The sequence below is a fragment of the Microtus pennsylvanicus genome, chromosome 8, assembly GCF_037038515.1.
Source record: "Microtus pennsylvanicus isolate mMicPen1 chromosome 8, mMicPen1.hap1, whole genome shotgun sequence".
Taxonomy (NCBI): Eukaryota; Metazoa; Chordata; class Mammalia; order Rodentia; family Cricetidae; genus Microtus; species Microtus pennsylvanicus.
Window position 1 is genome coordinate 73,833,503 of NC_134586.1, and position 26,181 is coordinate 73,859,683.

General features: G+C 48.7%; 1 protein-coding gene across 1 annotated transcript in view; it reads right to left on the reverse strand.

Annotated features, from left to right (window-relative positions):
* Nucleotides 1-2,582: 2,582 nt before the first annotated feature.
* The window catches only part of Polr1a (RNA polymerase I subunit A), a 62,044-nt gene continuing 38,445 nt past the window's right edge, over nucleotides 2,583-26,181 (reverse strand). The window contains exons 17-34 of the mRNA XM_075983840.1: nucleotides 26,050-26,132; nucleotides 25,782-25,940; nucleotides 23,655-23,753; nucleotides 21,817-21,969; nucleotides 19,945-20,027; nucleotides 17,515-17,680; nucleotides 16,429-16,650; nucleotides 15,607-15,821; nucleotides 14,910-15,077; nucleotides 14,007-14,142; nucleotides 13,468-13,625; nucleotides 9,391-9,517; nucleotides 7,632-7,742; nucleotides 6,792-7,067; nucleotides 5,712-5,912; nucleotides 4,380-4,497; nucleotides 3,740-3,904; nucleotides 2,583-3,476 (exon numbers count right to left, since the gene is read on the reverse strand). Of these exons, the coding sequence (XP_075839955.1) occupies nucleotides 3,376-3,476; nucleotides 3,740-3,904; nucleotides 4,380-4,497; nucleotides 5,712-5,912; nucleotides 6,792-7,067; nucleotides 7,632-7,742; nucleotides 9,391-9,517; nucleotides 13,468-13,625; nucleotides 14,007-14,142; nucleotides 14,910-15,077; nucleotides 15,607-15,821; nucleotides 16,429-16,650; nucleotides 17,515-17,680; nucleotides 19,945-20,027; nucleotides 21,817-21,969; nucleotides 23,655-23,753; nucleotides 25,782-25,940; nucleotides 26,050-26,132 (2,741 nt within the window). The 3' untranslated portion in view covers nucleotides 2,583-3,375. The remainder of the gene's footprint in view (nucleotides 3,477-3,739; nucleotides 3,905-4,379; nucleotides 4,498-5,711; nucleotides 5,913-6,791; nucleotides 7,068-7,631; nucleotides 7,743-9,390; nucleotides 9,518-13,467; nucleotides 13,626-14,006; nucleotides 14,143-14,909; nucleotides 15,078-15,606; nucleotides 15,822-16,428; nucleotides 16,651-17,514; nucleotides 17,681-19,944; nucleotides 20,028-21,816; nucleotides 21,970-23,654; nucleotides 23,754-25,781; nucleotides 25,941-26,049; nucleotides 26,133-26,181) is intronic.

Below are 26,181 nucleotides of genomic sequence, written 5' to 3' on the forward strand. Positions count from 1 at the left end.
CCTACTTGGCAAGCTCCATGCTAGTGAGAGACCCCATCTCTTATCTCTCTTCTTTCTTTCTTTCTTTCTTTCTTTCTTTCTTTCTTTCTTTCTTTCTTTCTTTCTTTCTTTCTTTCTTTTTTTCAATACAGGGTTTCTCTATAGCTTTGGAGCCTGTTCTGGAACTAGCTCTTGTAGACCAGGCTGGCCTCAGACTCACAGAGATCCACCTGCCTCTGCCTCCTGAGTGCTTGGATTAAAGGCATGTGCCATCACCACCCGGCTGAGAGACCCTATCTCAAAAAGATAAAATGGTCAGGCAGAGTGGCACAGATCTTTAATCCCAGCACTAGGGAAGCAGAGACAGGTGGATCTCTGAGTTCAAGGCCAGTCTGGTCTACAAAGTGAGTTCCAGGACAGTCAGAGCTGTTACACAGAGAAACCAAAAATAAATAAATAAAGTGGACAACACCTGAGGAACGAGACTTGAGGTTGACCTTTGGTCTACATACACATCTCTCTCTTTCTCACACAAGATATAGATAAAGAGACAAGTGCAACAAACACACAATTTTAACTAATGAAAAGGAATGAGCAACGGTTAAAGAAGCATTCTATTTTTGTTTTGTCTTGTTTTTCAAGACAGGGTTTCACTATAGCTTTGAAGCCTGTCCTAGAACTAGCTCTTGTTGACCAGGCTGGCCTTGAACTCAGAGATTTGCCTGCCTCTGCCTCCCAAGTGCTGGGATTAAAGGTGTGTGTCACCACTGTCTGGCCTGTATGGCTGATTGGTATGGCTGCTTTGCCCTCTGATCTTCAGGCAAGCTTTATTTATTAAAACACAAATAATATACCACTGTAAGAAGTAATGGAGAAATGCCTGTTTCATCTGTGGGGAGACTAAAGCGGAAAGGATTCCACCCCGTGGAAAGCACACCCAGCCCATCGGCGGGTGTGTGGTGAGGCCTTTCAGCCTTGCACTAGTGACGTCTGCAGCTGGATAACTCTGCTGTGAAGACTACACTGAACTACAGCAGCATTCCAACTTGTACCCACTAGATGCCAGTAGCATCTCTACAGCTGTGACAGATGTGCGGAGGGAGTGCAAATGTGCCCAGTTGAGAAGCACCTGGTGTGCAGGTGAACACCTAGAGTGTGCAGGACTCCTTGAACACTTGCTAACCACTTCTGTGCACACACGAGAAAGGTATGCAGGAAGGCCGGGCACCTCCCTTGCATAGGAGGGAAGGAACCTGTCCTCTCATGAGGCACACATGGCTGGACCACGATGGGAGAGAGGCTGGTGTGGGAATGGAAACTGCAGTGGGCAGCAATGACTGAACTAATTTTTCCGAGTTTCCTCTCTCCTGGCCTCTGAGCACCTCGGTGACTTCTCTTTCCTCCCCAAAGAGCCAGCAGTTTGGTCCTACATAGAGGACTGTGCGGTGCAAACTCATATGGTGCCTTCTGGGTACCTTAACCTTTGGCCAGCAACGAGGCAGAATTTCCTGGCGAAGTGCATTTGGCATGCTGTATTACTGGTTCTGTGAGAGCAGGCCCACACGGTTCACACAAGTGCAGGTTGTGGTGGGATGGATGCAGGATGGGAGAAAACTGGGAGAATGGGCACTGGGTGCAATCTTTGGGAGCAGGCAAACAGTAGGTGCCACCGAGCACAAAGCCACCCTGTTGACACACCTGCTTCAGTGTAACTGATGGAGGAAGGTCATTGGTTAAATAAAAATAAACTGCTTGGTCCTCATTAGTTAGAAGATAGGTGGGAGGAGTAAACAGAACAGAATGCTGGGAGGAAGAGGAAGTGAGCTCAGACTCCACAGCTCTCCTCTCCAGAGCAGACGCCTCAGAGAGACGCCATGCCCCAGCTCTGACCCAGGATGGACTTAGGCTAGAATCTTCCCGGTAAGACTGGTGCTCACAGATTATTAGAGATGGGTTGATTGGGATATCAGAATTAGCCAGTAAGGGCTAGAGCTAAAGGGCCAAGCAGTGATTAAAAGAATACAGTGTCCGTGTAATTATTTCGGGGCATAAGCTAGCCGAGCAGGCGGCTGGGGTGTTGGGGACGCAGCCCCGCCACACCCCTTTGAGTTTACCTTTTCACCCTGAGAATGAGTGCCTTATCCTGCGGGCTGCGTCCTCAGGGTAGGGTTTTCCAGGGACTCTTCCTCCCTGCCTCCCTTTGAAGCTGTGACATTCTTCTATGCCATGTCCTATAGTCTGTCACAAGGTGCTGGCTTTCTTGGGTGCACACAGGAGGCACGGGCTGGATCCCATCATGAGCCTGGAAAAGAGTATCTCTCTTGGCAAGGCCTACCTTTAACCCAGCTCACTCTTGAGGCCACTGCGGCCCTCTTACTCCACAAAGGTTGACACAAATTCTTCCCATAGGCTTCTGTTCTGTGCTTCTGGCCATGGGGCCTGGGAGTCAGAGGTGAAGAATGGGGGTTAGGGCTGAGACCTGTCCATAGATTGCCAAATAAAAGCAGGAAGAAGTACCTGAACTTTGACTGTGCCAAGAAAATCCCAATGATCAGATGTAAAAACTATAAATGAAGGGAACAGATTAAAAACCTATGTCTTGATTCTCTCCCAACAGCCAGTCCTGGCTATGTTTATTACTCAGACCATGCTGGAACAACAGTGGACAAAAATAGAATCGGCCATGGTCGGACAAAGCCTCTGCCCTTTCATCCTAGTCAGGACACCTTATCGCATGCCTCAAAGACCTCACAGTACAGAGCCCGTGCGTGAAGGCAGGCTTTGACATGAAGCTAGGAGCAGAGGCAGGAAGGCCAGGCTACTTGCTGAATAGCCCCAGAGGGACCCCTGGGGCTTTCTGTGAGGTAGAGAACTGCTGGGATCCCGGAGATGTCCTGGCTGTGGGGCTAGTCTGCTCTGGTGCATGCAGTCATACAGCAATGCCAGCAGGGCCAGGCAGGGCCTTGCGTCACTTTGTCTTTGTCCTGGGTGGAGACTCTGAGTACTCTCCTCCGGAGGCTGCAGCAAAGAGGGCAGGGAGGGGAAGCCATTTCATGTCCTTTCAAGCTCTTCAGGAGGCCCCAGGGATGCTTTCTCAGCCACTGGCAATGGTTCTCACCGGTGGCACCTGGGACTGCCAACAGCAATGGCTCACAGTGGCATTTTTGCTGTGAAGTCCTGGGCATCCGCCAGGGATTTGGCCGAGGCCTCCTGGATGGAGCACAGGTAAAGCCATGGTCATCCTGAGGGCTTGGGCAGCCTTGTTACTGATCTCGAGATGGGAGCAGAAAAGTGAAGCTGGCCCAAGTTGCTTTCTGGAGCCCAAGGTCTGCTATGTCACTCTGAATGGCCAGCTGTGCCCACCCTCAGGTCCTCCGGGCTAGGCAGACAATGCTGCTATCTTAGGGGCTGCTTGAGCTCGAACAGGCCTGTCCCGCCTTTGACGACTTTCCCCACCACGAGACAGGCTGAAGGTGATTTCAGTTCATCATGGGATCCTGTGAGAAACAGAAGAGCCTGTGTCAGGGTCTGAGGACTCAATGCTGAGGTTGTGTGGCGGGTGCCTCAGAGGCCCTGCACACTCACACCGTGGCCCTGTACCTAGTTAGGAAGAGGAGACGCCCCGCCTTATTCCATCAGAATGCAGACCTTTACTGTCTGTTGCTTCTCCACTTCTGATTCCAAGTTCACCCCATGCAAAGACGCACTGCAGGATGAGCCTATTTGACTAGGGAAGGCCCAAGTCACTGCTCACACTCACCCATCATGGTTGCCTGTTTGAGAAACTGGAAGCTGGTTTCAAATGTCATCTGCTGCAAAGGGGAGGAACTTGACTGGATCCCAAAGCGATTGAGTGGCTTATAAACACCCTCAAAACACATATAGTCAGCGACCAGGGAGAGATGGCGAGGGTCAACTGCAATGCCTGTCACGGGGCAGAATTAGGAGGGGTAAGCAGTGACAGGAGAAGAGTTGGGGAGCAACACCTGACACAAGGCAGCTATGACCACACCCAAGGTGCCTCTCAGCTCCTCTACCCCCGCACCCTACACCTGGCCCAGGCACTGCGCGGACTCCATCGTCACATAAGTTCATCTAGTAGCACAGGAAACAAGAATCTGTTGGACGGTGCTGTTTCTACCTGGAATCTAGAACCTTGATGGGTCAAGCCATGAACCCTGAACTTCACAAAAGGCACCAGCAACTGGGACATCACTGAGTGGCTTCAAGAGTCAAAGCCACCATCGCCCATGCTCTCTCATGGGGACTCTCAAGCAGCTACAGCCCCTGTATACTCCACACCACGCTTCTGTTCCCGCCTGCATGCACGGCTGACTCGGTTCTCTGCCATGCCATTGGGCACTCCCACTAGGCCAGGTATGCTGTCGTGTTCTGCTTACCATACACTGCAAACACATCCTTAATCTCCTTCTCAATGACCCTCAGTGCAGCCTCGATGCCGTAAGTGTTGGCCATGGCGTGGATGTCATTGGAGTAGAGGCGGCGCAGGTCCAGCACCTGGGCAAGGGAAGGAGAGACTGACCTAAGTGCCCATTGCCAGCTCTCTTCTGTGTGCATGTCCTCTACCATTCTCGCTTGCCTTGTGCCCATGGCTGATCCAGCTGGTGCCAAGTGTGCAGAGGCAGCAGGGATGAGGGAAAGGGATGCTGCTGGCAGAACTGCCGCTGCACACCAGTCAGGGCCTAGACAGTCTCGCTGTTGTGACCAGACAACTCAGGACGCACTTTAGATTCAGCGAGAAACATTTTTTCGTTATTCATTATTATACTTTTAACAAAGATCTGTTTACTGGGATGGATGCTTGGGAGGTAAGGAGCAGTCCCTCAAACACCTCTCTAGGGTGCCCAGGGCAGGAACAGGTTGAACCCCACAAGTTACTGGGCCTCATTAGAGGCCTGAGGCTCCAACTGAGCCAGAGGGACTCTCAGCGGCTCTGCACTATGGATGGAGCGGGCCCTGCCGCAGTACTAGCCACACTGCACAGGAGACGGAGATAGGCTGCCAGGCTGAGCACTTGAAACAAACCCCAAGTGAATATAGCCACATCCTGCACACTCAGGAGATACAGATCTCTTCCTGCTCACCCCTTGGGCAAGCTCTTGGTAAAAAGCTCTAGAGCACCATTGGTGGAGGCAGAAGCACGGGAGCACAGGACTTTAGACAGTGCAATGTGGACGAGGAGATAAGGGGCCAGAACAGCCCCAAACTCCTAAGTAGCCTGGAGGAAACCCTTATGCCCTGAAGTGTTCTATAGAAAGGAGAAAGGACTGGGGAGGAGATGGGATGGAGCACAGGTCTCCTTCAGCTCCTGGCAGGCGCTCCGTGTTGGGCTGCAGCCACCTTTACCAGATAACGCGAGCAGCAGCACTCAGGCCAGCAATGCAGCATAGTGCTCCCTATACTCTACTTTAGGAAGAACTTCATTTCAAGAGAAAATAAAACACAAAGAGGGTTCTCAAATGACTCTGAGGAAGTCTGGGCTAATGTCGAGCAGGTTTCTATACTGCCAACCTAATAGGCACCATGAGTTCCTGGGTCATGGATGAGGGCGCACACTTGATTTGGGGACCAGAGTGTATGTAGCACATATGTTTCAGCAGGGTCCAGTTGGCTGACTGGAGCTCAACTCCCAGGGCCTAGTTCCCAGAAGAATAGGAGGTCAGGGCTGAGGATTTGTCACAGAGCAGCACCCAGGCTGCAGGCTCACACACCTCGGAGTACTTGAAGAGCTCGGGGAGGTTGATTCCCTCTGTGTTCAGCACAAGCTCCTTCTCATTCTTACTGTTGGTTGTTTCGTTCAGGAGGCACCGAGTGATTCCCTTGGTTGTATAGACAATGGCATTGTGGGCCAAGGCCACAACCAAGGAGCTCATGTCAAAATTAGTCTTCATCAGTGGGAGCTTCAGAGTTACCTACAAGAGAAAGAGAGCTGGGTCAGGGAAGACACTTTTCCTAGCCCCATCAACAGGGCAGAAGCCTGCAGGTCCACTCAGTGGTCTGGTTGGAGAGACCATCCTGCTGCAGAGGCTGGCAGGAGGACTGAATTTGGGTAGTTTAACTGACCCAAATTCAAGGTTGAAACAGGCAACAGAAGTCAGTGAGGACACTGAGACTCAAGCCCACTCCACTGCCGGTCCTTTCAATGGCCACAATGCAGCGCCTGCTGCTTTGGGCTCGGGGTCCACAGCAAGTTCTGTTATACAAGCTACCACTTGGGAACCATGGAGTTTGACTAAAGAGAAGATAAGGAGTACGTCGATGCTGATATCAAAACAATGAACAACCATGAAATCCTTAGGAGGGGCCAGGGGACATTTGGGGGCAGGAAGAACTGATGGGCTACTGTCTCCTGGCAGGAAGGAAGCTGTCATATCTGCGGTGTATGGTGACATGTTTGTGTGCAGAGATTAAAGGATGTGACTCATTTCAAAGATTTACACTTACAAGGCCTGTAGTTGAGACTCACAAGCACACTTTTCTGAGCACTGGTTGGAAAGAGGGGTGTGTAAGGCTGTGCTTTAGAGGACAGAGTCTTCTGGGGGTGCTAGAGAAATGGCTCAGTGGTTAATAACACTGGTTGCTCTCCCAAAGGACCTAGGTTTAATTCCCAGCACCCACATGGCGGCTTACAACTATCTGTAACTCCATTTTCTGGGGATCTGATGCCCTCTCTGGCCTCCAAGGGCACTGTACACATGTGCAGCCATCCTTGAAGACAAACACCCATATGCATAAAATATTAGAAAAGGAAGAGAGCGTCTTCAGGAGATGGCCCAGCTGAACAGACTGACCTGGCACCATAGGCTCTCCTCTGTGTCATACTGGTAGTCCTCAACGAATGAGTGGGCCTCCCGCACAGTCTGGATCCTGCGTTCCACAGCCTCTGCTCCCTGAGGCCTGGAGTGCCGGCGGGGAGGCTTCTGGGATGATTCCTCCTCCAGGCCCGAACCCTCTTCCTCGCCTGGCTCATGAGCCTGGTGGGCACCTTCACTGTTGATGTTCCCTTCCTCTTGGGCATCCTCCTCCTCCACTTCCTCCTCCCCTTCTTCCTCACTCTCATAGTCAACCTGGCCAGGAAGTGAAATGCAGGCAGTTAGTGGGGGTTTAGTCACCTGGACTGTCTATGGAGCAAGCACTGCACCCCGTGCTGGCCCACACTAGTAGCTTTCCTGCTCTGGCCTGCTCACCTTCCTCCATTGACCTTCCTTGGCCGTTGCTCTGAGACTTCTCAGTCCTGAGAAGCAGGCCCTCCAAGGTGGCCTGCTTGCCACACAGCTTCCCTGGCTCACAGACTTTCTGAGCTTTATCTCCTATGACCCCCCCCCCCCCACAACCGCCTCTGTAACCTTCTCTTTGTCCTTAGAGAGACTATGACACTAGGGATTGGTCTGACAAACAGGAGACACTCTGATTTATTGTCAGTCTCCTCCAGGTCCTTGAGTCTGACTTGTATCCAGGGTTAACCAGATTCAAGGAAAGTCCTGTCTGCTCAATCAAGAGGTATGCTGGACAGACAGGTCTTACTTCAGTCTTCTGGTGGGGTCCAATCACGACAGAGAGGTATAGCCTCTAGGTCAGGGAGAATTCCTGAGGTGTGAGCACAGCCCCTGCACTAAGACAGCAGCCCTCACCTCCTCCTCTTGCTTCTCCTTGCGTTTGGTGTCAGAAGCATCTGCATCGCCCTCCTCAGCTTCAGCATCCACAATGTTCCCCTCCTCCTCTTCATCCCCTTCTTCCTCTCTCTGTAGTTTGAGAGTAAGGAGAAAAATAGTGATTCCCAATAATCAGTTGTCAGAGAATCCATCTGTCCACCCAATGACTCTTTTACTTAACGATCTATCCAATCCACCTTCCCACTTGTCCATCAGTCCACTACCCACCTGCTACCTAACCCAGTCCATCTACCCAGTGTCTACTCATCTAGCCTTGGGTTTGCAAACCTTTTTTCCCCTTTAGCTTTTTTTCCCCTTTAGCTTTTTTCCCTTTCACTTTTACATGCACCTGCGAAGTCTTTCAGGTTTAAGGTTTTTTTTTTTTGTTTTTGTTTTTGTGTTTTCAAGACAAGGTTTCTCTGCATAGCCCTAGCTGTTCTGGAATTCACTCTGTAGACCATCCTAGACTTGAACGCAGAGATCCCCTACCTCTGCCTCCTCAGTACTGGGATTAAAGGTGTGGGTCACCACCACCCAGTCAAGAGTTTTTAGAAATTACCTTTAGGTAGCATACACAGCGGTGGGCTTTGTTTAGCGCCTGAGTACTCTCGGTACACTTCCCCCTTCGTTGCCCTCTCCATCTTTCCTCCTTGCTCGTTCCTTAGATCCTATGGCTCACCACACATTTCCTCCTTCCACTTTCACGTCATATATATATATATATATATATATATATATATATATATATATATATATATATATATATATATATATACACACTTCAGTACTCTTTCCTATTTACCCCTTAACTTTTAAAAAAGGGATTAGGGATGCAGTTTAGTGGTAGAGGGCCACCTCAAATCATTACAAGATGATAAAAATATTGCTCCAACAATGTTAGTGGAGGCAAGGAAGAAAAGCTGTCTTTCTCTTCCTGGTCTTAGTTTCAAGTTTCTTAGCCTCTTTCTGGCTAAGTCAAGACTGGGCAGATGGTTAAATACAACCCATGTCAATCTGTGCTTGAGTTAGTAAAATGGCAAAGCCACGGGACAGGAGGAACCCAGCACTTTCTCTGATCTAGATATGACCAAAGACAGGTGGCACAGAGCCAGGCAGGGAATTCCCAGTACATGTGATACCTCACCCAGGTAGGCTCACTGCATCAGCACTGGCCTCTGCTTGCAGCGCTAGGTAGTGCTAGTCCCTGGCCTTAGGGACCTCCTACACTGCCCCTTACCTGGTCCACTTCTACCTCCCCTGCTTTGCTACCAACAGTTTTTTCTGCTCCTTCTCTTTTGTCACTGAGGTTCAACTTCTCTGCTTCAAATCACATTTCTAGGCCTTGATGGTTTGGGCGAAGTTAAATGCAGAGAAAAATGAGACCAGAACAAGGACGTTCAAAGGCTCAGTGCACACCATCTTTAGGATGGAAACTTCTTACAGGCAGCCCCTGAGATCAGAGATGGATGTCTGTAGGTCCGATCCAGAGCTGGGCAAACCATATTGCTGGTACCCTCCCTGGCCTGGTCCACCACGCCTGGGAGTGAGTGCAGCTTGCAGGCCAAGAGCAGCAGATAATGCTGAGGTGTGTGGAAAGATGGGCTAGTGTCAAGAAGAATCTTGTAGAGTGCTGAGAACTGTCATGACACGGCCCCTGGAGACTAGGGGAGTCTTTCATGCCTCTCAGACTTAGGATCAGTCCTATGCACTTCGTAAGGGGTCTCTAGCACTTGCTCACCCGATTCTTCCCTGAGTCCTCCGCGTCATCAAGGTCCTTCTGTGTAGCCCTTCTAGTATTCACACTTCTGAAGGCCGATGCTTTGCTATTCTTCTTTTTGATGGCTTCCATTAGTAGTTTAAAGAATCTGTATGAGAAGAAAGCCATGCAGTCCCATCAGGATAAGTGTACCCTACCCTCTCGATGCTGAGTGATTGGCACAGGAGCTAGCACAAAGGACTGAGGCCTGTTTCTCCTACCTTCCTCTACCTTCTCCCACTTGATCTGTCAGAAAGAACATCAGTCCTACACTCTAGCCTGCTTCCTCTGGATACATACTCTGCAACTCCTAGACTAGAGTGATTCCTGCACTTTTTGATTTGCTTGTCTGGACAATGCGGGTTTTAATATGTATGGTGTACACTTGTTCTAAGAAGCATCAGACACTTTCCCTAAGGCTTGGTAGAGCTTACATTTGGTAACTGATAGTTGTTGGTGCCATTGCACTACATTCTAATTAGCACAGCAGAACCAATTGTAGGAGATGGGAACCCACCCTGCCTGGGACAGCCTGTCCCATCCCAGACACCTGCAGTATCTCAAGAAAGTAGATCTGGCTGGGTCAAAGGAACCCCCAGCCTCATATATGCAAACCCCTTCAACTGAATGAGAGAAGGCTTTAAAGTGCACTAGAACTTCAAAAGGTAGTGCAGCAGGCTTTGTAGTACAGAATCATACACAGATCAGAAGCAAACCTAACTGCAAACACTCATCACCCCCATCCCTCCCAAGCTCCCTATTTTAAGGGTGCCTCAGTCTTTCAGCTTGCCCCATCTCTATCTTGCCATTTTTATAATCTCCATTCCCTAATCAGGCACTCAGACCATCCCAAATTGAACTGCTTTTAATTTTACAAAATATTAGTTCTTACCCCAACCCTTGCATTCATCCATTCTATATTCTGAGTCCAACCCTGCGCCTAAACCCATACTAGTCCTGTATGTAAAGAGAATGATGAAAAGATAGGCTCCCAGCCCCCAAGAAGCATGGAGTCTTACTTTGAGAAGCAGGAGGTCAAATGTTTTGATCATTAAAACCTAAAGAATGTCATTTCGCTACCCACATTTTATATTTTTTTAAAAACAATCTTTTTAAATACCAATCCCAGTTCACTCCCTCCTCCCTCTCCCCTCCCATTTTTAAAGATGTACTTATTTTATGTGTTCAGTGTTTGCCTGCATGTATGTATGGGCACCACGTGTGTGCCTGATACCCATGGAGTCCAGAAGAGGACATCAAATTCCCTGGACCTGGAGTTACAGATGCTTGTAAACCACCATGTGGATGCTGGGAAGCAAACCTGGACCTCTACTGGGGTCTCTTAACCTCCGTTCCATCTCTCCAGCCACCCCCTCCTGTTTGCCTTTTTAAAGAGTTTCGTTGAGACTCACTAAGCCACCGACAAGCTTGCTCACCAGATGCTGAGGAAGGGGGGCAGGAGAGTCAGAAAAGAGGAGGCAGGGATGACTTTGGAAAGACACAATCTAAGTGGAAAGAGTGGACACTGAAGATGTGAGAGCCCGGATCTCATATGCTACGAGGAACCACTTAGGGCGGAACAAGGCAGACAGGTGCTTCTCCCTGAGGCTAGGCTCTCCCTGTCATCAGTGCCTCTGCCTGTCTCATGTGGACACCCAGCTGAGGTTTCTTGTTGTCCCTCTCTTCCTACTCTCAGGCATCCTGTGGCATCTGTATTCTCAGCAACATTCCCAATCTGCTACCATCCTCCAAGGCTAGGATGAAGCGAGGATGTAACGCCTCTAAAACACCTTTTGGTGTCCAGAACTATTGAGAACATGGATGAAGGTGGACGAGCTAGCTGCTTCTGAATGGGGCGCAGCAATGTAGAGTGTTTTCCTGAGGTGCTGTCAACGTGCTCTTCAGTGATAGTCCAAGAGCAAGGGGAGTCACGACCCTCAGTGAATGCTCTTTGGTCATGCTATTTGTCAGTGTGGCAAATGAAAGGAACCAGAGGGGCATATGGCAGAGGACCCACCCACCCCACAGAAACAATTATGAACTGGAAACATGACCCTTCGATGCCTCCAAAAGTGCCTGTCAAAAAATCCTCCCCACCTACTGCTTCAAGAGTCGGTTTCTGCTCAGTGGTTCGGATTGCAGGAGGGGCTGTTGGGTTAAGTCTCTGGTGGGACAGGAGCCAGAACCTACGGCCCTTGAGTCTTAGTTCAGTGCTCTTTCTACTTTAGCACTCTGGCCCACTCTTGTAGGTTAGTCACACAAATAGTAAAAGTGATAGGTGCCTGTGGAGATACCTAAGACCACCCGGGCTTCCGTGTCCCTGTTACTCTTCCTTTTCTTTCCACTATGCATCAAAACAAACAAAATCCTGGTCCCACAGATGAGGAGGAGGAAAGGAAAAGGGGTGGCAGAGGCAGGAGGCGAAGGGAAGGAAGGAAAAACAGCACAGGGGGAGGGTTCTCATGCCCTCTTCCATTTCCTGTGAGCTCTCAGGCCGTAAGTGGTTGAGTCACTCACTGCCTGGGCTGACAAAGAACTCTAAAACCGCAGCCCAGATTACAGGCTGCTCTTACTTTTATTGGCCTGAGACCTCAGAGGCCTGCTACAGAGTCATGAAGAGTACTTCTGTCCAAAGTGTCGGAGTACACAAGCCCTTGTTTATCACAGCTTTTCAAGTGTGCAAGCAAAACATGCCTAAGAGCTAAAAAAGTACTTCACTGCTGAGAACAGCCATAGCTGTCACTTGCTGGGAAGAAACAAACAAAAACGTGGTATAGGAACTGATGTGATGGCTCAGTGGTTAAGAGCACTTACAGCTCTTCCAAAGGCCTGAGAACCTATGTTACCTGTAACCCCAGTACCAGGGAGATCTGACATCTCTGGCCTCTTTGGATCATGCCAGTACCCCCCCCACACACACATACAGACATAATTAAAATAATACAAATAAATCTTTCTTTAAAAAATGACTTACTGTCTTTACTCCCACAGGGTAGACAGAACTCTAAGCTCAGCTGGCATGTGCCTCATGGTGTCTTACCTGCTTGACAGCTAAAGCTTCTGGGTGAAGAGAAATGGGGCAAACTGTCAACAGACAATTTTTGAGACTCAGTTCTTTCCTTCCACTCTATGAGATCCCAGGGATCAAATGTCAAATTTGGTAGCATGTCTCTTTACCCACTGAGCCATCTTGCTGGCCTGGTTCTCTATAAGTTAGCAGCTCTGGGATCCTGTCTACATTAAAGGCAGTGGTCAGGGGCCTATGGCTGTATCCTGTTAATGATAGCATCTCTTTTGCCTAAAAGTGTATTTACTAGTTGCTGAGACTTAAACGTTAAGAGACTGATTTTCTTCCCCCCCCCCAAAAAAAAACGAAAAAAAAAAAGGGCGTAACACAACAAGACAAGAGGAGGCAAGCTTTTCATATTTTAAATCAGAAGATATGGACATCCTGGCCCACATTTTTGCACATAAGAGCCAACCTCCTGAAATAAGTTCCACACTCTGCCAGTGGCCTCCTAACCCGCTTCACCACCATCAGGGTCAGGGGCAAGCCACCCTTCTGACCTTGTACACTCAGCATTATGGCCTATGCTTTCAAATACACAGCAGTAACCTGAACTTGAGAGAAAACGGAAGTTCATTCTCTGTACCTGATAGAAACCAGAATTTTTAAGCTGAGGATCCACTACAGAAGAACTTCAAAAACAACAGGCCACTGGTTCCCTATCAGCAGACTAGAAATACATGAGGAACCACATTACAGCCTGGAATTACACGGCATCCAACTCTATACCATGTGCTGGTCTGAACCACAGAAGCACCACAGGGAAGGAGCTCCTTCCATATGTTATACCATAAGCTGGAGAGGACTCATCAATCCAAGACAAGCAGAGGGAATGAAAAGTGACTCAGAAGGTCTCACTAACAGGCCAGATTGGGGTAAGGGCTCAATATTAGGTGGCAGGGCCTACTGTTTTCTAAAACACTTCCTTTGTGGGATCATGCCAGGAGTGCTTCATGGGTCAAGGTCAAAGATGAACATAGTGGAGTCCTGACCTGGTTTCCATGAAGTGCAAGATGTCCTCAGGTCTCAGGCACTTCTCCTGCTGGTAATATGCATGCGGCAGGAACTGAAACCGGAGCTCATACATCCGGAATTTGTTCTGTTTTTCTCCCATATGGAAGGACTCTTGGACATCGACTTTCTGCAATACCTAGGACCAGATGAACACAGGCCCCAGGTGACTGTCCTGCACGTGGGTCACAAGATACCATGTCTGAGGCAGCTGCGGCCATAGCCCCAAACTCTGTACAAATCCTTGGGGTGTGTCGGGGAGTACAGAGCCTCCTGTGGTCATTTCCTGGGGTCTGCTAAGTTAACCCAGGGCTCATTCTTACTGCATCCATCAGGCAGGTGCTATGGAACTGACAATGACCTTCAAAGCTTCTTCCTGCTCAGTGCCTGGCAGAGACAGTGTCTCTCTCTCTGGCAGAAGAAGCCTGGGGCCCAGCTGCCAGCAGGCTGCTCTGTTGCAGCAGGAGGATGCAGGATTAGACCTCCACCCAGTGTGTAATCCAGTATGAGAAACAGTTACCTCCCCCAGGCACACCCTGGTGAGCTGCTTCTTTAGGCTCTTCACTCTCTTCAATGCTTTCTTGGTGTTGAACACAGGCACACTCATCATGGGTGTCTTGATGTTGGCACTGGCCACCATGAGAATCTCCCTCAGTCTGTCAAAGAATAAGGACACATCTCATGAGATATAACCAAATCTTGTTTACCTGAAGCCTCTTTTAAAGATGGCAGTTTGTCTGTGGAATGAGAAGCCCTGGGATATTTATTACAGAGGAATATGTTTTGTCAGACTCCTCCCTGCAGTACTGGCTCGGCATGCAGAGTTGATCTAAGGCCTGCTTCCTTCACTGTTCTCAGCACTTGGCAGCTGGAGCTAACCAAACAGATGAGAGAGAGGAAAGACTAAACTAGACCAGCCTCAACAACCCCACAGTCTGTGGGCTCAGCCTCCCGCAGTCATGGGCGAAGACCCTCGTGTTGGGAGGTTGGGGAAGCCACCCAGAGTCAATCTGCCTGCAATGGAATGACTTGAATGCCAGGAGTGAGGGCCACACTTTCTGCTTCCTCAGAAATCATCACACTGCGTGTACAAACAAGTACCTAAAGGGCCAAGGCCAAAGAAATGGCACTCCTGGAGTTGGGGGAGCAGGGGGCACTGTGCTGGAGTGTTAACAATGTTCTTGTGTGTACGGTCTCATTAGCACTTCTGCTAACTTGATGAAGGAATTGGTGGAGTGATAAAAAGGGATCTAAACATCTAGCCACAGAAACCACTCTGGCTCCGAATACACTCCAAAATTTCAACTGAGGATCCAGACTAGAGAAGACATAATCTCTCACTCACCAGCTCCCTTCCCTGTCCCTTTCTCAGGGGTACCACAGACCTCACAACTATACAGTGTGCACCCTCGTTCCCCCATACCTTGGAATGCCCAGAGTGACATTCATCTCGCCTCTGCCTGCAAAGTGGAAGGTGTTCAGTGTCATCTGTGTGGAGGGCTCCCCGATGCTCTGGGCAGCCAGTAGGCCAACAGCCTCGCCTGGGTCACACAGGGAACGCTGCCATTTTAGCTGCAGTAAGGTTCTCAGGCTGGAGACAGAAGGGGACAGAAGAAATCAAGAACAAGTATTGGACTGCCCACCACACCATCAGAAACCAGAGCCCTAGCTCGTTCCTTGTTTGAATTATTCAGGTTTGCCACGAGAATATCATGTGTCCTTGCCAGGCCGGACACAGGTCTTAGGGACCACTCACATCCCCTACCCCACTAGCAAGAGAGGCTTGGAGAAGCCTACACTTCCTGCTGTGCAAAACTGGAAACAGGTTCAGGCTTACCAAGCAGCCAGAGGTAGGGGTGTCCACCTGTATGTGGAGATCACATCACATGTACCTGCACCACCTTCACTCTCTTCACTCTCACAAACTGGGATGTGTATGAACAACTCTGTGCGGAGGGCAGTGCACATGTGCAGGAAGCCACAGAGCTACATGTCCATACATGTCCTTCCAGGTGCTTTTGAAGGCAATTGTCACCTTCTGGGAGGCAGGTAGAGGCTGCCTTCCTCTTCTGGAGAGGGTCAGGAGGCCCACCCACCGTGACACTGATCAACGTCCTCACCTGTCTAGAGAAAGCTCTGATTTCTTGTAACTCCTCTCTGCTTGAGCTGCCCACTCCTGAGTGTAGTCATCAATTTTTTTTTCAAATGTTTCAGACACAGACGCAAAGTAGATGTCTGGGCGCCACACAGACAGGCTAGGGTCGGGACAAGGACCAGCCCTCTTGTGGTATTTCCATCGGCTCTGCTCATCTAGTTCATACCACATCTGCAACATCTGAACAGACAGCAAGGCATGTCTTAGCTAGATGGGAAGGCACAGCCAGTGGCACGAGAAGATGAAAGCAGAGAGCAGTGCGAGGCAGAAATCTAAAGTACCGCGACACTTAAACCAGGGGCACAGACTCTGTCCCACGGCATGCTGTTGACCAGGATGCTTTTGGCAATTCATCCTGGCCAGTCTGAAGCACAGTAGGGGCATGACATCATTATTTACTGTCAAATAGGCAGTGCTCATGATTGTGGTCTGATAAGAGGCAAAGAACTGTCCCAGGCAACTAGGACACTAGGAGTTAGCACCTCTCTCCCCACCCAGGCTGGCCTCTCTCTAACAGAGCTCTGCCCACAGCTGCTTTCCCTCTCCACTTCTAGACTGGTCTCCTTGACCCTCATGCCTGGTGTGGTGAAGAACCCCAACCACCAGCCCGAGTAATTCCCTCAAGCTCTGCAACTCATAGCCTCTACTGAGTCTCCTAGTTAGAGTTTCACATGGCTGCCACTGGCATCTTGACTAATATCATTCTTTATGACAGAGCAATCCCTTATCCTTCTCTAGCTGGGGCCTGAGCACGCCAGGCACTATGGACACAACCTCCCCATGTTACCTGCTGGGTTTCTGGGCTGCGGCCATTCTCGTTCTTGCCCTTTAGGTTCAAGGCTTTCACAGCTGCCTGAATCTTCTGGGAAAAACTCAGGAAGGCGCCTCTTCGCAGCAGGGCACTGGAATGTTTGCTATGCCATTTCTTAATGGCTTTGAAGTGGCGGAGCACTTTCTGGGGATCTGCTCTGGATAAAACTTCCTGAAGATGCTTGGACTTCATTATCACCTAAGAAGACAAACCACACAGACGAGACAACAGCATGAAAGGTTGGTCACACTGCATGACTTCAAGGGGCCCAAGGTGCACAAGAGTCCTCAGTGCCTCTTGGAGGGATCAAGCACTCATTGGGGGAGAAAAGTCCTTACTATTAGAAGAGAGGGCAGCTCATTCAGAGCAGGACTAGGGAGAGGAAAAGACAGCCTGGGTAGCAAGACAGGTGCCAGAAAGGCAGGGCCCAGTCAAGAGTGAGATCTTAATCCTGCCTGGCAAACGAGCCTGGTGGCACATGCCTTTAATCCTAGGAGGCAGAGGCAGGCAGATCTCTGAGTTCAAGGCCAGCATGGTCCATAGAGTGAGTTCCAGGACAGCCAGAGATACAGAGCGAAACCTTGAAACACTCCCTACCCCATCCCACCCCCCAAAACAACACTAAGTCCTGGACAGCTCATGATGGTTTCAGCTCCCCAATCTGCATTACTTGGCAGTAAGGAATATGTAAGTTACAGATGTGTGTAAAGTAGGCCTGAGTTCAAAGCCTTGCCCCACCTCTCACCAGTTAGCTACTCTTTTAATTGTCTCAGCTGTCAACTGGACAGGGTGCTACTACAGTCCTAGAACCAAGAACCAAGAAAGTACCTGCCATGTGTTTCACTATAAGGTCCAGCACCCACTGACCCGAAAAGCAGCTACTATTCCATAGATATGCATTGCCATGACCTCATGTGGTCATGGCCTAAGCAGGAGCTTTGAAGATATCAGATGCTTCAGGACACTGATGGGGGCTTTTCAAACTTCCAGCTTTTCTCAGTGGTCACACAGATGGAGTGGCGAGACTAGTCATCACTCACAGGCACAAGGGTGAGACCTTACCTCATAGTTGCTGGCCAGGAAGGGGAACTGCTTGGGCTGCAGGAACTGTGTCTTGGGGATGTCCAGGCCATCCTCCCCATATAGGAACTGTACCACGCTGCCATCGCTATCACGGACTGTCAGATCATACTGGATGACCAGCCCCTCCAGGTGCTTGATGATACACCTGTGAAGAAACACCCCGTTCAGTGTCCACAGAGCAAACACCCCCAGGGGGCCCGAGAGGACCTGGTGACAGACAGTAAAGGGGAAAAAAGGGGACTGCTGTACCAGATAAACACAACTCTAGGACGGACCACTTCCAATGCCCTGGGATCTAACATCCCTCAGCGAGAAGCTACATTTCCTGCCAGTTTTCCAGTGGTCTGGCTGCCACACTCTCAGAGCGAGGCTCCCATCAAGCCCAGCTGCTGGGGCTGTCCTTCACCCTTTCACTCTTCTGTATCTCAGAGCTCTAAGGGCATCCTTGGAATCACAGGCAGCCAAAGGAAAGAGAGATCAGTGTAGAGCTGACCAAGAAAACAAGGGGCATCATAGGAACTAAATGCTGACAAGATGTCCTTAATCCGAAAGCCTTCATTTCAGTCCTCTCGTAGCGACTGGCTTTTTTTTTTTTTTTTTACCTGCTTTTGCTTTCTGTCCTGGTCACAACTCAATGTCTGTTGCAGTTTCCCAAGACCGTTTGCTCTCCTCTGGCATCCAACCCAAGCTGGAAGGGTAGAGGTCAGTTCTAGCCACCAGTTTTCATGCTTGACTCAGAGCCTAGCAAGGTGGAGCCAAACACCAGCTTTCCCTTTACTACCCATGGCGGTGGTGTCGGTCTTTGGCCCTCTGCTATGCTGGCCTCACAGGTCCCAGCAGCTGCCCTTGTGCCTCATCTCTAGACTTCTTTCCTGAGCTCCAGGCCTACTGACATGCCTGCTTGAGATCTCCTGCTGCCACACCACAGGCAGCCATATTCCCCTCTCTGAAACAGCACTCTTTCTACTTCCTATTAACTTAGATTTGAGCTGCCTCTCGGGCCTAAACACTTCAGCAAGCAGTTCTGTGTCTTCCCGACTATCCCTGCCCTGAGGCCTGCCCTGTGCTCCTCATTCCTGAGTTCTCAGGAGCTCTCACTGGCAAATGAATCCTGTGAGGTTTGCCCCAGCGTGACCTCTGCCCCACCGGCTGCTGCTCTTCTGTTCAGTGAGAAACTCCAACACCCTGCTGTTCCCTCTTCTTTCTATGGGTTCCATGCTGAGATTCTATCACACCCAGATCTGTACTTCACACATATGATCATGTACTTCCTGGTTTTTCTTAAACTACACAAGTATTCTTGAGCAATTGAGGGGTGAAGGGCCTCTGCTCATACAAAGGAACTGGTTAGGCGATCCAAGCCCCTGGGAAGGAAGGGGACTGGCCTTACTTCCCTGGCCCTGCTTGGGCACTGCCAGCCCTGCAGATGGGCATCTTACCAACAGACCACTCAATGTTATTTTTGTCCTCCCTCTCTAATGCCATTGAGTCAAGGAGGAAGAGATTGGAACAGGGTGTGCAGGCTTGAGTTCAGAAACAGAAGAAATGTCAAAGGCATAGAGAGGAAGCCATGAAGGAATTGTGCTGCCTGTTACCCTGCCCAGCAGGGCTCAGCAGAGCAGCTGGAGAAGCATGGGGTCTCCATCCCCTCCCTTCCCATCATTATTCTCAGAAGCATACATTCTTCGAGCTCAGGAAGAACCATGACAAAAGCCTTAGAGGCTGACCGTCCCACTCTGCACAGTGTGCGGGGGTGGGCACAGGACAGGGGCGGACATGGGGCATGAGAATGCAGGATCTGCTTGCCTGTATGACTGGTCCCTGGAGTTGGGCTTGTCTAGGTTTAAGCTCTATAATCCATCTCCATAACAAGGTACTGACTGTCTCCTTTTCTACCAGAAAGGAAAGAAAAGGTCTTGGCTGGGAACCTCCCAGAGAGCACCTGTTACTAGAGCACTCTGTACTTATCCCAGATTGCTGAGATTCTCAAACAAAGGACAAGCTACCATTACCACTCAGACATGTCCAACCTTTTGATCCTGCTCATCATATTGCAAGTTCAGCCCTGAGAACTGTATAACCAAGCTTTATATATGCATAGAGAAGCTCCTAATGTTTGATGTAAGGCTACAAGTTTATGTTGGCTTGTTTCCACAGATATTTTGAGACACATGCAGCACATAGGTTGGGCACACGTAGAAGACCTGCAGAACACAGGACCTACTGTGTAAACCTCTGAGGGCAAGCTCTACCAGCAATGCAGAAATACTCTGTGCTATTTTCTGTCTCAGGCCACACATGGAGACATTTAAAAGAGATTTTATCATTCAAAGAAGCCTTAGCGACACACGACAGGTGCAAGGTCCTGGGATACCAACCCCACCCACCAGAGGCTTCAGGGGCTTTTACCTTTGGAGATAGCCAGATCGGCTGGTTTTGACAGCAGTGTCCACCAGGCCTTCTCGTCCCGCCATGCAGTGAAAGAAGAACTCCTACGGAAATGTGGGAGCCAGGTCTCAAAGGCAGCAGTGAACACCCCTATGCACCCTCTCCTAGCTACACAGACTCTTCCTTTCCTAGAGCCTAGAACCCTGGTTTTCATAACCCCAATGGCTCCTAAAGACTTCTGTGGTCCTTGGGCATGTGGATCAAAAGCACCAGGAGCCAGAAGCCCTACATGTAGTTTGCCATCCTCAAGACACTCCACGCCAGATTTCCAGTGAGAAGAATATCAGTGTCAAACAACATCCTAAAGTCCCATGCTTGATTCTGCAGTTAAGGTGTTTTCCAAACTTCTCTGGTTTTAAGATAAGGACTTCATTTATAGTCCAAACTGACCTTCAATTGTGATCCTGCTGCTTCAGGCTCCTGACTAATTGAGGTTACTGTTGTGAGCTGTAGTTGGGATTACACATGTGAGCTATCCCAGCTCAGTGATTTCTTGATACACTAAAGGGTGGAAGTTAGAATTTGAAACATTTTTGTCTATCTAGCTTTTCCAAAATTGACTTCCATCACAAAAATACATTTACAACATCCATCAGCAAATATGCAAACACACACACACACACAGAGAGAGAGAGAGAGAGAGAGAGAGAGAGAGAGAGAGAGAACTCAAGATAAACTTTATGGTACTATCTCATCCCTTATTACATGGGACAAACTATTTTCTTTACCACTCTACTCTATCACATAAAGGGATTGTGAACCCTATCTACTACAATGATTTCTTCCTTTTTTTTTTCTTTGAGACAGGGTCTCTTTATTGTGTAACTCTGGCTGTCCTGGAACCACTACATAGAACAGCCTGGCCTCAAACTCAGAATCTGAAATATTCTAGACTACATCAACCCACTATCATCTCTTGCCTACAGGCTACAGATGACCCTGGGAATGCTTGTGTGGGGTCAATGGAGGAGCCTGTGGAGTACTCAGCAGCCTAGGAATAGTTCACTCTAGATTCGGCATCCTTTTAGACATACACAACACCATGGAAACAGGGACTAACATCCAAAAGGCCATTCCCATAAAGAATGTGTTTGCTGAAGCAAAATTAGGTACCTGATACAATGTCCCACTATTATGAAGTGAGGGGAGGGAACGGGAAATGGGGACTTCATAAAATTAATCTCCACCAGCCGGGCGGTGGTGGCGCACGCCTTTAATCCCAGCACTTGGGAGGCAAGGCAGGCGGATCTCTGTGAGTTCGAGACCAGCCTGGTCTACAAGAGCTAGTTCCAGGACAGGCTTCAAAACCACGAGAAACCCTGTCTAGAAAAAACCAAAAAAAAAAAAAAAAAATCTCCACCATGCTCCTTTTAGTGACATGAGCACCATGGTGACTGGCATTCCCTTTTTTCTAGTTGCTTCTGAAGCAGCTAAGAACTGGCTTTGAGAGGCTACATCATAGACAAGGGTGAGGCCAAGATCAATCTTATCTTTTCATTTTCTTTTGAGACAAGGACTGGCTATGGCTTTGGCTGGACTCAAACATGACAATCCTCCTTCTTTGGGTAAATACTGGGATTACAGCAAGAGCCACCACATCTGGCTCTTTCTTTTCACTTTTCCACTAAACATTTATCACATGCCTACTATGTGCTAGCACCCTGCTAGCTCAAGTATCACAGTGGGGACCACCATGAGGTGGCTGTGGTCTTGGAACCTGTGGTCTAGCCTTTAACACTTTCCACTTGATTGTTCTTGTGGTGTTAGTGGTGAGGCCATGGGACACCACTACTAGGTCTAAAACTGAGAGAAAATACTAAAAATACCACATACAGGAGGCCTGATACCAGTAAGGAACCTTCCAGTGACGAAGCCACCAGCCCTGGGGGTGAACTCGTAAGGCTCGAAGCAGGGTAGTGACTTGCCAGATGCCATCAAAGGGGGTCTCCGACCTTCCAACTCAATTTGGCCCAGCAGGCAAGAGATCTGGGGGAAGGAAACACAAAAGACACGCAAGGTTTCTGTGAGTGCTAAACAATGCTTTATCTGAAAACACTTCCAGCTTTCTTTCATGAGAGCATTCAGGAAGAGACCTAGATGGCCAACCTAGTTGTTGTAACAAGTCATGGAAGCACATTTCCGGAAAAAGTTGGCTCTGGCTTACTTTTTACCTTTGGGGACAGTTGAGAACAAGTGATGTTTAGAAAAGAAGCCATGACTTAGAATCATCATATTATACCTGGAAGAACCTTGAAGTTTTGTCCTGGTTGGTTTTTAAATAACTTCACACAAGCTAGAATTATCTGGGTAAAGAAACCTCAGTTGAGAGAATGTCTCCATCAGGTTGTCTGGAAACAAGCCTATAGTGTATTTTCTTTGTTAATGATTAATGTGGGTGGGCCCAGCTCACTGGGGGCAGGTTATCCTGAGCTGTAAAAGACAGCAGACTGAGCAAGCCATGGGGGTCGAGTTGGTAAGCAGTATTCCTCTGTGGTTTCTGGTCCAGGTCCTGCTTTGAGTTTCTACTCTAATTTCCCTTAACCATGGAGTATGTCCTGAAAGTTGTAAGATGAAATAAACCCCTCCCCACATTGCTTTGGCCACTGTGTTTTATCACAGCAATATAAACCCTAACTAAGAAAAGTTCCAATGGAGAAATGGAAATCCACAGGAAAAACTAATCCTAGAGCCAGTCAATGCACTCATCTGGGTGCTTAGGAAACGGCATGTGAAGACTCCTGGGCGGGGAGGCAATGTATCTATACTTCCTCTTAGTTAGTGGGCTTTTGGCGGGATGTTCAGTCTTTAAGCCCACTCTGTGTCGTGGTGCTACCTACAATGGAACATGCCCCTTAAGAGCCTCTCAAAGTCATCAGGATTGAAAAACAAAAAAATCCACATCACAACAGGTACTAAGAATTCTGAAAATGACTCCATAGCACCAGGGAACTCTGGGAAGACAATGAGGCTCAAGAGGTAAATGATCCTTAGATGAATGCTTACAATGCAATAGTAAATGAAAAAAGTGGAACATGCAACATCATAAGGTTCTGTGTGTGTGGTGAGTGACAGTGTGAAATTATGTATGTACTTGTGAAGGCCAGAGGTTGGCACTGGCTGCTCCCTTAATCTCTTGTCACCTTTACGTTTTAAAACAGGGTCTTTCACTGAACTTCAGACTAATCAATTTGGTTAGGCTGGCTGGCCAAAGAACCTCAGGGATCTGCCCCCACCCGCAAGAAGGGGATTACAGGCATCTTTTACTATACCCAGCTTTCTATGTGAGTTCTACAGATCTGAACTCAGGTCTTTGGGCTTATAAAGTGGACACTTTATTGACTGAGCCATCTTCTTATTTCAACATCAAGATCTATACTGAAATTTTACAGAGACACGGTGTGTAGATACAACATGAATATACACAGCACAATACCTGCTGTTATAATACATTTCCATGTGGTATATAACTTGCTATTTCTATCAGCTCTGCCTACAGCACTGATACTGGATAACACCTGCACTGGTTTCTATATGCTTTGGTGTTTTTTCAGTCTTCTCAAATCTGTTTTATGTGAATTGAAGATGTTTTAAAATCAGAAATGAACGAGAAAGCTGACTCCTGACAGCAGCCCACCCCTCTGGCACACTGAATAAGGTACTTTTGTTCATACTTGCATTGTGTTCACGGTTGACCCTTTGGCTCCCGACTGCACCATCATCTGCAGGTTGTTCTCAGGGAACTGTCTGTGCAAGCCGAAAGGCATACATGCCTGTGGGTTAAATCAACACACAGGTCAGTTCAGAAGGCAAAATTATGAAACAGAAACAATAAAGCCAGAGAGAGACTTTATCTATGGCCAAGGGCTGAATTGCATTAAAGACAAAGGAAAGCCTAATCTGGCACTATTCTTCCACTAAAATGTCAAATGGGTGCCTGCCCTCTGCTATGCTCAAAAGAGCCAAGTTTCATTAACTGGCTAAATGGCAGCAAAAAGGGAAACAAAAAGCTGAGAAGCAGGGTGGGGCCGGCAAATCCAATCTGTGATTCTGACAAGGAGCTGGATGCGGTGGTTTGAATAAGGATGGCCCCAGAGACTTATTCACTTATTTGAATGCTTAGTCATTAGGAAGTGGCACTATTTGAGAGGATTAGAAGGATTAGGAAGTGTGTCACTGCCCTCCTCCCCCACCCATCAAGAAGTAGAACTCACTCAGCTACTTCTCTGGCAACATGTCTGTCTGTGTGCCATGATGTTCCCCACTGTGATAAAAATAACTAACCACCGAAATTGTAAGCAAGTCCACAATTAAATGTTTTCCTTTATAAGAGTTGCTTTGGGGGCTGGAGAGATGGCTCAGAGGTTAAGAGCGCTGCCTGTTCTTCCTGAGTTCAATTCCCAGCAACCACATGGTGGCTCACAACCATCTGTAATGAGATCTGGCACTTTCTTCTGGTCTGCAGGCACACATGCAGACAGAATACCAAGAATACTGTCTACATAATAAATAAATAAAAAAAAAGAGTTGCCTTGGTCATGATGTCTCTTCACAGCAACAGAACAGTGACTAAGACAATAGATAAGAATAAAGTCTAAGCCTGCCTTGGTGCCGTATGCCTTTAATCCCAGCACTCAGGAGGCAGAAGCCTGGTCTACAGAGTAAGTTCTGGACAGCCAGGACCACATAGAAAAACCCTTTTTTGGTTAAAAAAAAAAAGCAAAAAAATAAATAAAATCTAAGATGAGGTCCTGATGAAGCAGGCCAGAAAAGCTCAGCCTGGATGCCCAGAGCTAGTGCACCACAATGTCCACACTTGCCAGCAACCTCAGAAGTAGGAAGCCCCACTGGGAGATCCTGAGGGACAACGGCATGGGGGCATGGGTTCTGCCCGGAGATCCAGACACCCTAATCAACACAGAAGGGGCAGAGCCTGGGTTGGAAGAGGGCAGGAAGTGGGAGCTGCGCTCTGTCAGCGCTGGTGGACAAGATCCCCACCTTCCCATGCAGTGCTAGAAGGCTCTCCGAATAAAACCGTCTACTGAGGAGCACTATCTTCTAGGCCACCAAACGAATGCTGAAAGGCAGGAAGGGGACCCAAAGACAAACTCTGATGTTGTCCTTTCTTTCCTCAGGCTGGGCCCAGGGTTGATCAGGCAGAGTGAAAGGTAGGCTGGCTTCTCCTAACCACAGGGTAGGGAGTTCAGGCTCTGGGGTAGGAGCACAGGGAGAAGCAAGCAGTGATCTTGACTTAGGCAGATTCCCCTCTCCTTCTGAACTGCACAGGCTGGGCTTGGCATTGTCTGCAAGCGCTGTGAACCAGTGTTCCCCACATGCCTGTTTCTAGGCAGGAACAACTCGGAGCCTAGGCACATCACTTATGGAAGGAAGGTCCCACAGCAAGTACAAAGCACAGCATGAACTTGAAGCCAGGCATTCACCCCAGCTCTGCGGCATAAGTAGCAGTGGCTTCTGCCCCTTCGTTCTGTTCACCCATCTACAGTGCTGGGGTTCTACTGTGCAGCTTCTTTCTTCAGTCCCATTTAATGCAGCAACTCCAAAGTAAATTTAGAAATGTGGTACAAACTGTTCCCTTTTTAGCAGGAACCTACGGCCTTCCCAGACTCTCATGGAGAGAACGAGACCCGGAGCTCTTCACAAAGATGCAGTCTACCTACCCAACTTCCAACCTCACCTACTCTCAAGGGCCCAGAGTGAGAATCAAAATGTAACTAAAAACAAATCAACAAAAATCAGTATTCAAAAAGATGGGGATTTGTACAATGTATGTCTAGGCTAACCTTGTTGATCTCATTGCTGTAATGGTTCACTTCCTCCTTGAACTTCATATCAACCATATTAAAATCCCTCTGGTCTTTCCCCAAATGGGCATCCTGCCATTTCCCTTGGATCTCATCACATGATGCAGCTTCTGGCAGGTTCAATGCAGCTCTGACAGCCTAGAATGAAGAAAGGAACAGAAGATGGTAGCTAAAAGAGGGTGTGGTTTCTATCTGTGAGATGAGTGGCCCCTGGACAGCAGGTCAGCCTCCCAATCCTCTTCTTTACCCGGGGCCCGCACTGGGTGGATTCTTCAATGATGCGCTGTCTCTTCATGTCTGCATCTGGCTTAACCAAAATGTCTTCTACACCTGCAAAGTCAAACAGATAAATTCAACAGAGCCCAGGCCTAATGTCTCA